This window comes from Corvus brachyrhynchos, unplaced genomic scaffold (genome assembly GCF_000691975.1).
Source record: "Corvus brachyrhynchos isolate BGI_N302 unplaced genomic scaffold, ASM69197v1 scaffold97, whole genome shotgun sequence".
Taxonomy (NCBI): domain Eukaryota; kingdom Metazoa; phylum Chordata; class Aves; order Passeriformes; family Corvidae; genus Corvus; species Corvus brachyrhynchos.
Genome location: NW_008239758.1, coordinates 2555686 through 2570729, shown reverse-complemented (window position 1 = coordinate 2570729; position 15044 = coordinate 2555686). Strand labels below are relative to the sequence as shown.

At 40.2% G+C, this 15044-nt stretch overlaps 1 protein-coding gene across 2 annotated transcripts in view; it reads left to right on the top strand.

Annotated features, from left to right (window-relative positions):
• Window positions 1–12935, top strand: part of SHC4 (SHC adaptor protein 4) — a 28452-nt gene extending 15517 nt beyond the window's left edge. The window contains exons 5-12 of one of the 2 annotated variants that reach the window (XM_008640037.2): window positions 578–631; window positions 2993–3044; window positions 4056–4182; window positions 6172–6349; window positions 7660–7720; window positions 9095–9274; window positions 10766–11019; window positions 11709–12935. In XM_008640037.2, coding sequence (XP_008638259.1) covers window positions 578–631; window positions 2993–3044; window positions 4056–4182; window positions 6172–6349; window positions 7660–7720; window positions 9095–9274; window positions 10766–11019; window positions 11709–11864 — 1062 coding nt within the window. In that variant the 3' untranslated portion in view covers window positions 11865–12935. The remainder of the gene's footprint in view (window positions 1–577; window positions 632–2992; window positions 3045–4055; window positions 4183–6171; window positions 6350–7659; window positions 7721–9094; window positions 9275–10765; window positions 11020–11708) is intronic. The other variant, XM_017742712.1, reaches the window with a different exon arrangement.
• The last annotated feature ends 2109 nt before the right edge of the window (window positions 12936–15044 follow it).

The window sequence follows — 15044 nt, the reverse complement described above, 5'->3', positions numbered from 1 at the left end:
GCTTAGAACTGGGCTGTGCTCCCTTCCTTCTTGGCAGATATGATAAGAATCTTTGTCCTGCCCACCCAATTCCTCCCTCAGCTGTTGGTATCGGCTCCCAGAATGATCTCGCCCCAGACCAGCAGCAGGTTTTGCTCCAAGCTGGAGCAGGGGAACATCAGGGAGGTAGTTCTGGCTCACTGGCTCTGGGAATCCTGCACTGAGCTGGTGCCATGCTGAGCATCAAGGAGCTCTTAGGGCTTTGTCTGTAGTGCTGAGGTCTCCTGTCCATTGCACATCTGTTCCAGGAGGGGATTAGGACACCAGGTTTCCCTTCCTTTTGGGTACAATTAGAAGTTGGTGGTTGAATTAATTCTGGAAACTCTTTAAGGAAGAGTACTCAGGTTTCTAGACTGCTAAACATGAACAGGTAGTCTCAAAAATATTCCTATTTTTATCTCCTTCCTTCCTAAATGAGATATGCATAAATTAATAAACTGGGCTATTATGAATTTAATTGCTTGTTCTATGAAGACATGTTCTGCTGTCTTCTAATGTGGCCCATGAGCATGTTTAACTATTCTGTTATGCTTTTCAGATTATTGCCAACCATCACATGCAGTCCATCTCATTTGCTTCTGGAGGTGACCCAGTAAGTATTGATTTATAAGATACACTTCTGCAGGTATAATGAATTTACATAATAATTGTTACCTGCAAATACTTTGCTTCATCCCTTCCTTCCACAAGCAATAACAGAGTACACTGCATTTCTGGATCATGACCAGTAACACAAGAAAACGGAGGGACTGAAATTGAAAAGGGAATGTGGAATAGACTCAGTGCATCTTTAATAGACACATACAATTAACTTTCCTGTTGCCCATCAGTGAGCCTCAGTCCATTCAAAAGCCCTCTGACGTGGGCATCTAAAAATAAGAATGTGAACATAAGAATTGATCTGTTCAGTGGTCCCTGTGATCCAATACCTTGTCACAAAAGCTGCCAGCACTGGCACCTCTAAATTTTTAGATTAATTTTGAGTCAAGCAAAGAGCTCCTATGAGACAGATGTGGCATCACCACCTTTTTCCTGCAGATAGGGCTGTTCTTCCTAGTGTCACAGCCATGTAGTCATGGATGTTTTCAACCCAGAGGTTTTTTTTTATTCTATTCCAAACTCTTTATTGCAATGATTGTAAGCAGGAGATGGCATCTATCTGGGTTGGATAAGTAATTCTTTAGGGCTTGTTTACCTTTTTTAGTGTTTTTTGTATTATTATCCTGCACTGGTCTTGCACAGTGCCCTCATCAGATTTCAGAGGCTACACAGTGCTGGGTTTGGTCAGTGCTTAATGGCAGGGTCAGCAAGAGATGTGCTTGCACACAGATGTGCTGCAAGAAATGGGCTTGGTGGTGCAGCTGGTGACACTTCTTACTGGGAGGATATGTAAAATAGAGGTCTTGCTCATCAGTGGTGACTATAAATCTAGTGGCCCTTCACATAAGGGGCAATTTTGTTGTCTTGTTCAGGTAATTTTTTCAAAATTCTGTTTACATTTAAAATGGGAGATAGTTTCCACAGGGCATGTCTTTCCACCTGCCCCACGTTCAGGGTCTAAGTGAAGTTCATAGCTCTGGGCTATGAAGGAGTAGCACTATTCTGCCTGAGAATTAAGCCTGTTCTGGCTTTCCTTTAAAGCAAAATCATTCAAGCATGTACATAAACATTAAAAAGACATAAAAAATAGCAGGTACTGCTCCAGTTACTCTAGTTCCTAGTTGCTCCCTAGATCTAATTTATTTAAAAATATCTATCCTAAAATATTTATGAACTTTAAGAAAAAGTTGAAAGGAAAAGGAAGGAAATTGAGTTCACTAGATGCATAAGAAATATTTAGCTTGCTTTGTTTTAATGATATTAACTTCAGAGATTTTAAAAAAAATTATCTAGGACAAGTTCTGCTGGCCCTAAGACCTGCCTCTTGTGTCATTCATTGTGAATTATTAAACGATTGTTCTTGTGCATATTGCAAATGGGGCCTTTTTTCCTGCCAGCTGATTGCATCTTCCCTCAAGAGAGCCATGCCTTTAAGCTGTGAATTGCATTTTCCCCTTCCCACCTTAAAGATCCAAAATAACAAAATGCATCTTTAATAATTAAAAGAATGTTATTCATTACCTCACCAATTTGACTATAAAACTGAATTATCAAGCCACTCTTTGCGTTTGTGGTATCATTAGAAATGTTAATTTTTTTATTTCAGTTCCTTTTTCAGTTTGACTAGAAAAAGAGGATTTTTTCAGTGATGGCTGGAAAGAGAATCAGAAAGAAAAAAGTGATTATACTGAGGTTGTCTGTTCTCAGCAGCAGCTTTGAGATCCAGGGTAATTTAACCTGATTGTAGCCAGACTAAAATCGGGCAGCAGCAATTGAGATCAGATACTCATTTTATTCCGCGTAATTTGAAAGTTTACCTTTTCTCTAAGATGCCTTCAAAATTCAATCTTTTTGCTACAAATTGGAAACATTATGACTCATCCTTTGCAGTATGTTAGCACTATTTTATGTTCCACTGATTCTGATAAGCACTGTCCCAGCCAGAAGCTGTGCCCAGCAGTCACACAGCCCTGATGTGTTACACAGGAGAGGCTGTGAGCTCCTTGGGAGCAGAGGAAGGAGCAGCATTGCCTGCTGATGAGGCACCACTTGTGTTTCTACTCCTGTTGCAGAGCTGGAATTGAATACATGGTTTACTGGAGACTCAAAGAATGCCAAATGGTCTAGTGCATTTTTTAGAAGAAAAAGAATATGGGACAAGTGTTGGTAGCTACCAGTGTGTCACAGATATTTTCCTTAGCTCACTTTGCTAGTACCTCTGGTCGTTTTTCCCTAGAAGAAGTGTGCATTTTAAAGCTAAACATGTATCTGTCTATACTCAATTGTTTTGCTGTGGTGGTAGGGTGGTTCATAATTATAATGTTCAAGACATTCGTTGTCTTCTTTCCTGTAGGATACAACAGATTACGTGGCATATGTAGCAAAAGACCCTGTTAACCAGAGAGGTATTGAAACAATTTTCCAATTCTTACATGTGTTTATATGATTGCTTTATTTGTATGTAACAAGGAATTGTTTGAGTTTTAAAATAAGAAAGCTACTGAACAGCTCAATACTCTGTACAATTTCTGGCTTTGCTGTATGGGTAGGGGTAATAGTGTGCAGGCTGTGACTTTAAATGCCATGTTCTTTGTGCAACAAAGTGAGACTGCAGGTCAGACTAAAGCTGTACTAGCTGCTGGCTCCATGAAGGGGTAGGAAAAGAAAAGGTGGGCAGCTGCTCTGCTCCAAGACAACTTTCAAGTGAGGGAAGGGTAGTGAATGAGCCTCCTCATCTAACCCAGACTTGTGGGTGTGTTGCTGGAAGGCAGAGTGGGGCATGTACTCAGGTGTACAAGACCTTTTCCCCTCTGGAGCCTAGCCCAGGAGATAAAATCCCTTTCCATCACTCATTATTTATGGGCAGTACAACAAAGACTGGCATTTGGCTGCTTCTTTCATGCCAGCCTGTTCTCAGACTGTTCTCAACACTGCCAATGTCTATGGAGTTGGTGGTGGCAGCTCTCAGGAAAGCTCACTCTAAGGTGCTGTGGTGGCTCATACAAGCAGGATGTTTTCTGGAGAATCTGGGTTGCAGCCTCACAGTGTGGTCTGCCACCCCTCAGCCCCAGGATGCCAGAGCTGCCCATACTTGTTTTGTCTTGCTGCTTCACGTGAAAACTGCACATTGGTAGTTTCTCCCCTACTTGTGCTTACTGTCAGGCATGGGGAGAAAAGGAGATGCAAGAAGCATAAATGGAGAGTTTATTTTATTGAGGTATAAGAAGATACTATGCTTAAAAAAAACCTAGAGCAATTTCCTTAACACATGAACCATCCCAGTCTGTATAATGTCCTAAAGCTATCTACATGCGTATTTTCATGCCTAGCTTTTCTGCTATCAGCAATACAGCTTGAGTCTCTACTTTCTGGTATAAACTGCATTTACTTAACTAAAGTAAGATGTCTCCTTGCAGCATGCCACATCCTGGAATGTCCCAATGGGATGGCACAGGAGGTGATCAACACCATAGGGCAGGCTTTTGAGCTCCGGTTCAGACAGTACCTGAAGAACCCATCCAGCCTGGTTACATCTAATGAAAGGTCAGCATATTCTCAGTCACTTAACCGGTAGTTTCCTTCTCTTTAGTACTTTTCAGGACAACAATACACTATGAAGAGTGATCCATAAGTAAGATGCTTTGAGTATGCTTTCTGGACATAGGATAATTGTAATATATGCCTGTATATGCAGTGTATAAGATACCAAAATTAGCTTATTCCAGTAATCTTCATTGATTTCTGTGACATTTGTACAGGTGCAGAACACAGAATTAAGCTGTATTGTTCCTTAGACAAAGCATCCTTATTTTAAGTCATGCGAGTTGAACAAATGTTCAAATTACTCTGCCCAAGTAAGTTCAGCTCTATAAATAGCACACACACACACAGAGACTGAGCTCAGTCCTGACCTGTGCCAAGTGTAAGCTTGCTGCAGCTGTAGAAAGTGTGTGGTGGCAAAAAAAGCCATTTTAATTCACCTTTCTGCTATTCTGCTCATGTCCTGGCAGCAGCCTCAGTTTTCACCTGGTGTGACTTACATCAGCCTCATGTACTGAAATAAACACAGCCACCACTTGGCATTTTAAAGTGTGAAGCCCTGTCCTCTGCACATTGCCCAAAATACAGGGCCTAGATTAGTTTCTGGACCACAATTCCCCATTTCAATTACCCTTTTTCCATTGCACTGGGGACACAATTCTTGCTCTAATTTATGGCTCCCCTCACAGATTAGCCATGCCTATTTTCCTCAGGCTTCTTTTTACTGTAACACCAAATTTGATTGCCTGATACTTCCTATGAGTAGGTAAAGCCGTGGCACTGCTTACCTGCACCCTGAGCACAGGAGTTCTGTGCAGGCAGTATCTCTGGAACACAGCTGGTTTCATTACATAAATGCAACTCCAATTCCAGTTTATATTTATTCCAATGTATATGGTGGTTCTTGCCATTCCACTGCTAAAACTGGTCTGTTTTCCCTGGGGAAAATAACCAGAGGAAAAGCCTTTCTTTCCTAAGAAACGCTGCTAGGTTATGTCACAAGTAGCATAGGGGCAGGGAGAAATGGAAGAGGGTAATTAGATTTCCTCCTTGAGCATATCCCACAGCCAGCCTCGGAGGATGGTCCTTGGGCAGAGAAGTCGGATATTGCTGTGTGAATGAGTCACTCCCTTCCAAACTACTATGAATCACATAATCAAATACTTGCACTGCATATCACATAATCAGCTACTTGAACGTTATCTCTTTCCTGCTCATGGCCTTTTATCCAATTATACTCTTGTTAATCAGAGAAGTAAGATTTGAGATGAGTTTTTTTATTTTGGGACCGGAGACAGTACAGGAAGCACCTAGTTGTTTTGTAGTGTATCAGCTGTACATTTAAACTATCTCATTCTGGTTTCACTCAAAAAAACCCATAGTGTGTTCTTCTTCATGTCATTCAGTGTTCCCTTCAAGCTGAACCAGAACATTGATTGTGGTTATTAAAATGGTACATGCCACTGAGGACAGCTACTTTTTTTTGTTGTTTTTTGTTTTTTGTAGCAATATTTGATTTTCTAAAACAGTTGCAGGCTTGTCTGACTAAATGCCATGAGGTTTTAATTTTTCTCTTGAAGTCTGGCTGCCCCCCCCCAGCAATCTCTAGATTTATAGAGTTGAGTCAAGAAGACACAAGAATTAGTTTTATGGTCACATTTTGGATACCTTAATGAACAATGCTTTGGAATTCTTAAAGTTTCAGTAGTTGCCTCTTACCTTTTCTTTGACTTGAAAATATGTCTGGGCTGCCTGGTGCTAATGAAATGACTGTACTTCCCTTTACCCCAAACTGCCATGACTCTATTTTTAATCCAGGAAGAAGTAACTGGAAAAATAAACAGCTCTGAAAGTTCCAGCCCAAAGCCCTTTACAGCCTCCGTATGGCAGATCTGTGTATTGTGCGATGTGCAGGCACTGGGGATGTTTGCCTACACTAGAAAGCAATTGATTACATCAGAATCTTCTTCTCCCCCCCCATATTTTTTTCAGCGAGGCAGCAAATGCTAATGGATCAGCTGGGAATTCACGGGAGAGGGAGGATCATGAATATTACAACGAAATTCCAGGGAAGGAGCCTCCCACCGGTGGAGTGTTAGACATGCGAATGAAAGTGCAGACAGACCAAAGGGCTAAGTGTCCTATCCAGTGCAAAAAGCAGTATTGCTCAGTAAGTACATCATCTTCTGGGATAAATATTCGCTGCCTATTATGGGAATGAATAATAAAATGTTTCTGTGGTGTTAAAGCATGGCATTAACATCAGAACCAGGTCCTGATTATCCTGGGAAAAGGTTTTTTTTAGGCTAGATTTAATGATGCTTAGTACATAATTGAATCCCAAAGCACTTTCTGAATATTAACTGGTTTGTCCTTAGAGTACTTTTAGGAGACCAAGTAATATTCCCTTGTTCACTCATTAGCTCTGAGAAGAAAATAGATACCAACTTAAATGGCTTGTTGGAGAGAACATCTGCAAAATCTGGGACCTCCTGGCTCCTGATTCTGTGATCTAATAAATATTTCACCCTGTGCATTATGCTCTAAAACTTATACACACAACATTGACTGATTGCAATATATATACAATATTCATTACTCTTGGATTGTTTCAAGAAGCTCTGTTAAATCAGCAAAAGATATCTGTGGCTCTTATCTGGGATAGTGGGAAATTAAAACATATCAGGGAGTAGAACAAGCCAAGTTTAGACTGGCTGCACAGATTTCAAAGCCTGCTATGCAAGTCCTTGGGAACACATCCTTTCCCCACACAGGAAAGAAGGCACCACCACTTTGCTCAGAGGGAGCACACTCAGATGTGCCTGCTGGGATCCAGTTGGTTCTGCCTAAAAACTTGCTGCTCCCAAGTGCTATTCGTGTTTGGTGGCAACTGCTCCCAGGCTGCTGCGTGTTCCTCTGCTACTGCTCCATTTTTTGCTAATGTGAACCATACTCCATATATCAGGTCTCCACCTCCCCAACAGTTCTCTAATTCTAAAAATGTTGTACTGTATCCTGAGTTTGCACCTGACACTTGCCAGAACTGTTGCAAGGAGTTACCCTGCATGTAAATGCAAATGCCTTTTTCCCATGGGGTGTTACTTTTTGGTTTTCCTTTCTCTTTCAGTGCCACCCAGACAATTTAGTGACCATTTCACTTTCAAACCATGATACCTGTAGTTGCTTTTATCATGAGGGACATTTATAAGAAAATCTGAGCTTTCTTACCCAGGAGTTATACTGTGTATATACTAAACCTTAGATACACAACTGGGCAGTTATATGAGGTTGGAGTCCAGATGTGACATCCTGCAGAAAGAAGAGTATCAGTGTGAAATATTATTCGAGGAGATGGGAATTTTTTGGTGAAGAACATGCTTAATTATCTGTATGTCTCTTAAGTGAGGCACGGATGTATTGAAATTACCTGAGTTTTCTAAGGGACTGCCTTATGTGACCAATTTTAAAATTTTTCTGCAGACAGGCAGCCCAACGTTCATCAATATATATGAAAATTGTCCAGAAGAAAACAAAACTGTGGGTATGTATTCTCTTTTCCTTCTCATGCATATGCAGAATTAGCCAGAAGAGGCTGCCTGGAAGAGCTGCCCCTTGGCTTTCGATACAATGGTGAAAAGTGTTCTACTTAGTGGGTCATTTTTAGTTCCCTAGATGAAGTGCAGACAAAAAAGCCTTACAGCTTTTCTAAAGGCCACTGATCTATCTTCATGTCTGCTGGCAGACTTACTCATTTTACTTCTCATGATACTGTACAGTAGCTCTTTGTTTTTTTTAATTCTCTTTTATACTCTTTGTTGTTTTATTCCCTTTCTTCATACCATTTGAAAAAGGAAGAAACTTCATTACTTATCAGTCTCTGAATATATGCCCTCTCCTACAAATGCTCAGTGAGACCCAAAGTATCAGCATCGGGTTGTTCCTACAGAACCTGGTCCCTTGGTTCCAGCATCCCTGGCTTCTCAGTGTGACTGTGCCCTTCCCCTGCCTTAGGCAGCTTTGTGTCCAGGATCAATTTGCCTTTAGCAAAACCTGCTCTCAGGGACCCCAGGAGATCATCAGCCTCCATCCCTTTCTGGACTTCCTTTGCCACAGCTGATGCCCTGAGCACATTTCCTCAGCTCCTCTCTTTCTCTGCACAATGAGGTCCTTTCTGAATTCCCACCTGCACGGCTCTGAAGCAGTCCATTACACTGTCTGCAGGGGATACTTCAGTTTCTTGTGTTATTTCCAATTCAAGGAAAGGAGAATCAAATGGTTTCTACAAAGAGAGGGTGAACAAATAAAAGAATGAATGAATAGATAGATCTATGAATAAAACGTTTGTTGAAGAGCAAAAATATGCCTGCTATTTGGCTAGCTGAAGTGCTATTATTTTCTTACCCTGCAGGGGATATTCTGTTAGCCTATTCCTAGGCTTGGATCCTAACCTGACAGATGTGGCTTTGGCTCTCCAGGCAGAGCCTCAAAGCACCAATCTCCTTCATATTTCCCTTCTCCACCAGAATAGCAAGAGAGAGAATTGCTCAGCTTCCCACAAGCTCTTTTTGTGGTGCAGAGGGGAAGGAAAGGGTTTTGCAACAAATAATGTATATGGTTTGTGTTTCTGTAGAGTCATATGTATTAATGTCTTTCCAATCTGTGGGGGGGTTCACTGCTGACATTGATTGAAGCAGCATTGAACTAGTGCAGAACATTTCTGAAAACTTCATTCTGATTAATTTTGGACCTTGTGCCTTCTAGCCATAAGGAAAAAGAAGTTCATTTGCATTTTTCTTTTCCTTCTGAATTACTTTAGTGGGATATAAAGAAGAACATCATTCCTATTTCAGCTTTTACAGTTACTTAAAGCTGAGCTAAAAGAAGGAAATCTGTGCATACTATATACTAATTGCAGGTAATTGTGATGAGAGATCACAGAAGACAATAAAAGAGGCAACCTCATTGAAACCTGCCCACAAAGCAGATCTCTTTGATGATCCGTGTTACATCAACACCCAGTCCCTGCAGTCTGCAGCCTGTGCAGCCCGAGGTCCAGCAACAGCACAGATCACTGGGAGCCCGCTGCGCCAGGCCAGTAGGTTCCCATTGCAATGCCATACCTGTCTAAGTGCTGGAAGGAGGGGGGCTTCTCATCTCTCTGCATGGAGAAAGATTTGCGTTTCCCATAAGAAATATAGAAAAGCTGGGAGGAAGAGATCTATCATGGTTGTTCTTTTTGCTTGTTTGTTAAATTCAAGAGAAAGGGGATTAAGGAGTAAAAGTAGTGATGGTAAACAAGTAGAGTAACCTTTCATCTTCTGTAGTTGATTTACGACAATGAATAGAGCGCCACAGGGATTAAAAAGCAAGTCTTTAGAATGATACAAGCTTGGGACTGCACCTTGCCTCAAGGAGAAGGGGCTCTCCTATATGCTCAAGGTCTTAAGCACACTAAGGTGGAAATGACCTCAGATGCCTTTGCTTCACAGGCAGTAGCATGCAAGATTACAGAGAGATTATTATGATTGTCTTTTCTCAGTTCTTCCACAAGTGACCATTGAATCTCATCCAATAATTTCTAAATCAAACTGTTTGATCTGTGGTATCGATTAAATGTATGTCAAATTAAAACTTGATTTATGGACTCAAAGTGGTGGATATCCATTAAATGATTATATGGTTGCTACTGATTGTCCTCATTACTGAATACACTTTATCAGCTTTGCCTTTTATGGTTTCCCACTGAGTGTTTTCTCTGTCAGAGTTGGCTCCACACAAGAAAGTGGAAAAAGGACTGGACAATAAAGGAAATACAATAAAGAAATCTGTGACCATTGAGACATTTCCAACTTGGGGCTGCATCATGCTCTAAAAAGAACTGCCTATATCCTGAGGAGCCTTAGGTTGCACAATTCCATTGAAGAAGTGGTATCCTCTTATTTTCCTTAGAAGAACCCTGCCTGTGAATCATCTGCAGTCTGACTGGCTATATCCCAAGCCACCCAGTTTTTTTAGTACATTTGGTAATTGTTCGTTCTTTCACAGCAAATGCATCATGCTGTAATCCTTCCCTTCTGGCTATGTTGGCTATGTTGTCTTACATTCCTGCACATAGCTGGAGCCACTCAACATGACTCTCCCAATGATCTGTGACAATCTCTTCAGAGCTTGTTAAGGAAGAAGGAAAAACAAGATCTTAAGAGAAAAAAAAAAAAAGAAAGCTAAAAAGCCAACAAAAATCTTGTTTTTACAAGGAAGATTTGACTTTTTCATACAATCAAAGAAATATAACCCCAAACCAGTACAGCGTCAGAAAAATTCCTGTTTCTGATCCCTGTTGCCTAGCGACCAAAGGCTTTCCCATCTAAGGTAGGGGAAGAGGTGGTGTGATAATTTTGCCTAATGCACTGGAGGGTCGAGAGACTTCTTGCGTGCATATTCTTACAGTCTGTAAGGTTGGCTTGATCACAGCTTCAAGACTGAATCGTTTGAATTTTTGGAAAACTATTAAAAACATTGTCTTGCATCCTTTTAGGATGAAGTTCTAGGTGAAGTGTCCAATACATTCCCTTTCATTTAATTTTAGAGTTACCGGAAGCTGTTCAGCAGAGTGCCACAAGCAACACAGCTGGTCCCTGTGTTCTGCCACAAATAAAGCAACAGCTAAAGAATGAAGATTGTTACCATGGCAAATTGAACAGGAAAGCAGCAGAGAGCCTCTTAGTCAATGACGGGGATTTTCTGGTACGAGAGAGCACAACGTCACCTGGTCAGTATGTCCTCAGTGGACTTCAGGGAGGGCAGGCAAAGCATCTACTCTTGGTGGATCCTGAGGGCAAGGTATGAATATTTCATATAATGAAATTTCAGTGCTGCTCAGATATTTCAATCAAAATGCATGGATGTGTTCCATGAAGTGGAATTGATTTGATACCATCCAGTTTAGTTTAAATATAGCCAGTGGTTGCAGTAGGTTTGAAAGTTCAAAAACTTGTAAGTACATGGAAGGACCACTTAGGGACTTAAATACTGCTAGTCCAGGTGCTGATAATTAGTGTAGACACTTAACACATCTTTCTAATCGTTAGTGCTAGAAAAAAATAACCCTATCCTTAAATTATTAATTTCTGGATACAGAAAAGGTTTGTTGTCACTTCAATTCTACTTTCTTCTTCTTAGGATTAGAAGAGTAGTCTTGAGTGACATCTCTGAGGAGAGAGTAAATCAGAGAAGTAATCCTCCACAGGCTTTAGGGAAAACTATGTTCTGCGGAGAAAAAAAAGGTTATTTCATTCCCCTTTGCAGAATTAGCCCAGTTTGACATACAGTCTCTTTAACTTTTCCTCTACTTTTCATGTGAGCTAATGGTGGGTCAGAGGATAGGTCTGAATTGCTGTCTACAGCCTAATCGTCCTGCTCATGTGAGTTCAGTGGCTTAAGTGCCTTTTGACTTTATTGTGTTAGGCTCGTGTTCAACCAGTTATAAACACAATCTAACCATAAATATATTCTTTTGCTTCTTCCACTAGGTGAGAACCAAAGACCATATATTTGATAGTGTGGGTCATCTTATTCAGTATCACATGGAAAATAATTTGCCAATCATCTCTTCTGGAAGTGAAGTGAGCTTGAAGCAGCCTGTAAGGAAAGAGAGTAATACGGGACACATGCAGTATCACAAATAATCCCTTGGATCTCACAAAGCCCAAGACAATTCATACCTGAACTTTCTATTATGAAGACAAGTCAAAAAAATATAGACTGCACTTTCTGCTGCTGTTCCAGAAGAAGCCCTTTTGTGTGTGTATGTATGAATATATGTATATGTGTATATCTATGTAGATCTATAGAGATCAACAAGCATAGTTATATAGATACATATAATCTTAATCTTTACAAAACTACACCTTCAGAGTGTGAGATTCATTTGTGAGAAGGTATTTTAGACATGCACAAATGTCACTTTCAAGGTCATACTGAATCAGTAACTATTTAAAAGCACAATTAAAACTCTACATGCAAAAGCTCACTTGAAAGAACTGCTGGAACATTAGTATGTGCCTTTTAGCATAGAATTATTGAAACCAATATTATTTATACTGAATTAGTTTTGGGTGGTTAAACAAACATGTCTAAGCTTTTAACTATTTGCCAAAAAACAAGTACAATTTGAATATTACTAAAATGTCGTCTTCTTTCGATAGACACTAACAATTTCATTTTGCTTGTAACAGCACTTTACTAGCAAGTAATGTTTGAAATGAATAGCATTCACAATACAGAAAGGTTGTCCAGTTTCTTAATCATTTTTTTGTCACTGTCTGACTACTCAAAAGATTTGAGATTATGAACATTTACAAAGTTGAAATTAATATATGTAATATAATTTTGGAATAGAACTTGTTAAGGGACAAGCATGCTAGATCTTGATATTTTTGTCCTGCATATGATTTTACTATTATTATCAATTAATACTGGAAACATCTTTTTAAAGGTAGGCTAAATATATTTTCATTGATTACATAGTTGTTTACAAACTAGAAAAGCTGAACAAAACTAATGATACATTTGGGGAGAAAACTATTTAAAAGATGTTTGAACTTTGCATGTGTCCTTATTCAGTGTTCTTTCCAAAACAAGATAGTTTTCCCCTCTTCACATAGAGTCCGTTTGTTCCTAAACATGGAAAAAAGTCTTTTAAAAGAAATCTATTAATTGTTTTGCCACAATAAATACTCTACATACGAACAATCCTATATTCAGAGTGAACAGTGATTTATTGGGCTTCCTTTTGAAGAAACAGCGATTTAATAAGTAACTGAAGAAAGGCGGGGGAGATTTGGGGAATGAGCTGGTAGTCCAGGTGATGGCCTGATGGAAATTGTGCCTTTAAGATAAGCAATGTCCTCTGGCATGAGCAGACATAATTCTCTCTGTCTCTCTCCCAGCCCACCGGCTCAGTTCCTAAGGCAGACAATTGTTGTGGAGTTCAGCAGTTGCTGGAAATCTTGACTATAAAAAAATACATTCTGTTTTTTTGCCAGTGTTCATGGTAAATGGGACACTGTAGTATGAGCTCTTTCCTCTAGAACACAAGAGGAGAGGTCATATACGGATAAAATTATGGAAGACAAGCTTCCTTGGAGGGGAAAATATAATGTAAAGAGCCACACTTAGAGCCTACTAGAAAATATCTTTATTTTTATCCTCAGCTCATAGCCATAAAAATACATTTCATTCTTTGATAATAACATGATTAAAATACTCAATTACATATACTGAAGCAGTGAGAAGCTTTAGAACATTAGTAGTTGATTTCCTTGCTAATAGTCTAGCATTTTTGATATCCTAAGCCTTCAGACTAGCAACCCAAACTTATGCCCATTCTATCCTATGCAAGGTGCTCTACCTGTGAAGGCCTCCAGCAAGAGGCCTCCTTCATGCTCAAGCTCTGTGCCACAGCAAGGACAGCTGGCAAGAAACTGTAACTGGGACATTAACCCCCTGCATAATATCCTTTCTATTCTCACATCTTGTCAAACTTCCAAATGTCCTTGATAAGACTTTATGGAGCAAGCAATGAAGCAAACCCAGCTACTTCTGTAGGGGAGAGAAAGACCTGCTGGTTTCGTTTTTGCATCAAAGCTGAGTTTTATGACAGGTCATAGAAGGAAAATGTGCAAACTCCACCTCTATTTATAGTACAAATCAAAGTTACTCAGGACTTAAATAACAGCATTTGGAGCTGTGATAGTACGAGATCAAAGTTTTTTCACTTTGCCAGTCAAGATGCTGACTCAGGGACTTTTTTTCACTTCATCAGTTTTCACTTTACCAGTGAATAAGAGCAGCCAGAGCCAGTGTGTGATGTTTGGAACACAGTATAGCGCAGTCTGTGTCTCCCTCTTCGAGTAGCACTAATGTAAAAAGTTTAAAAGACCTGAATCTTTGTTCTGATGGTCCTGCATATTTTTAGTGGCTGAAGCAGAACTGTGAAGGAAAAAGGAAGGAAAGAGAGATAATTGGGTGCTAGGGCAATACAGAAGTGTATCAAAATCTTTTGATGTGAGAGAAAGCAGATAATCCAACTAATTACAGATAAAAATCAAACACAACACATCCATGCATTTTCCTAGAATAAACTACATTTATTCTCAGTTTTTGGTTTCTAGCATTTACAAGCCTTCATTTAAGCTATTAATGCTGCTCTGCGGCCCAGATGTCTCACGTAAAAGTACACTGTCAGCTCCTCTGTGGAAGTCTTAGAAATAATCATGCTAAAAATAGTTGTCTGAATTTTGCAAAGTTTTCAAAATATTGTTCCTGAGAAACTCAATATGAATTGTCAGACACATTTAAACCCTTTTTTATTCTTGTTTGAGTCATTTAATGCCTGTGCAAATGCTGAGAATTGGTTAATCTCTGTCGGATGGTTACTAGAATCCTCTGGGAAAATGGCTGATTTCGCCTATAGTGTCACATTTACTAGACACAGCGTGTTCGTTCCTTTTCAAACTTCTATAAATTTTACTGAAACATATGAACTGTTTGCTCCCATCAATAAAAATGCTGTAACGAATGACCCAAACGTCTCTGCCCCGGGGTCCTTTCCCCGGGCGCCAGCTGGGGCTGTTATAAACGGAACCAACTCTCCGTCAGAACGGCTCCCTGCCCGCGACTCCGGCAATAAACCTGTGCCTTCTGAGGAGGTCTCAATTTTTTAAAGAGAATGAGCTCTCGAAACAGAGCGGGTGCCCGGGCACCCGAGGGAAGGCTGCCTGGGGAAGGTGCTCGGACAGGAGAGGCGCCCGCGCAGCCCTCAGGGCTATCGTGACACTGCCGTGAGGCGCAGCTCGCGGGCACAT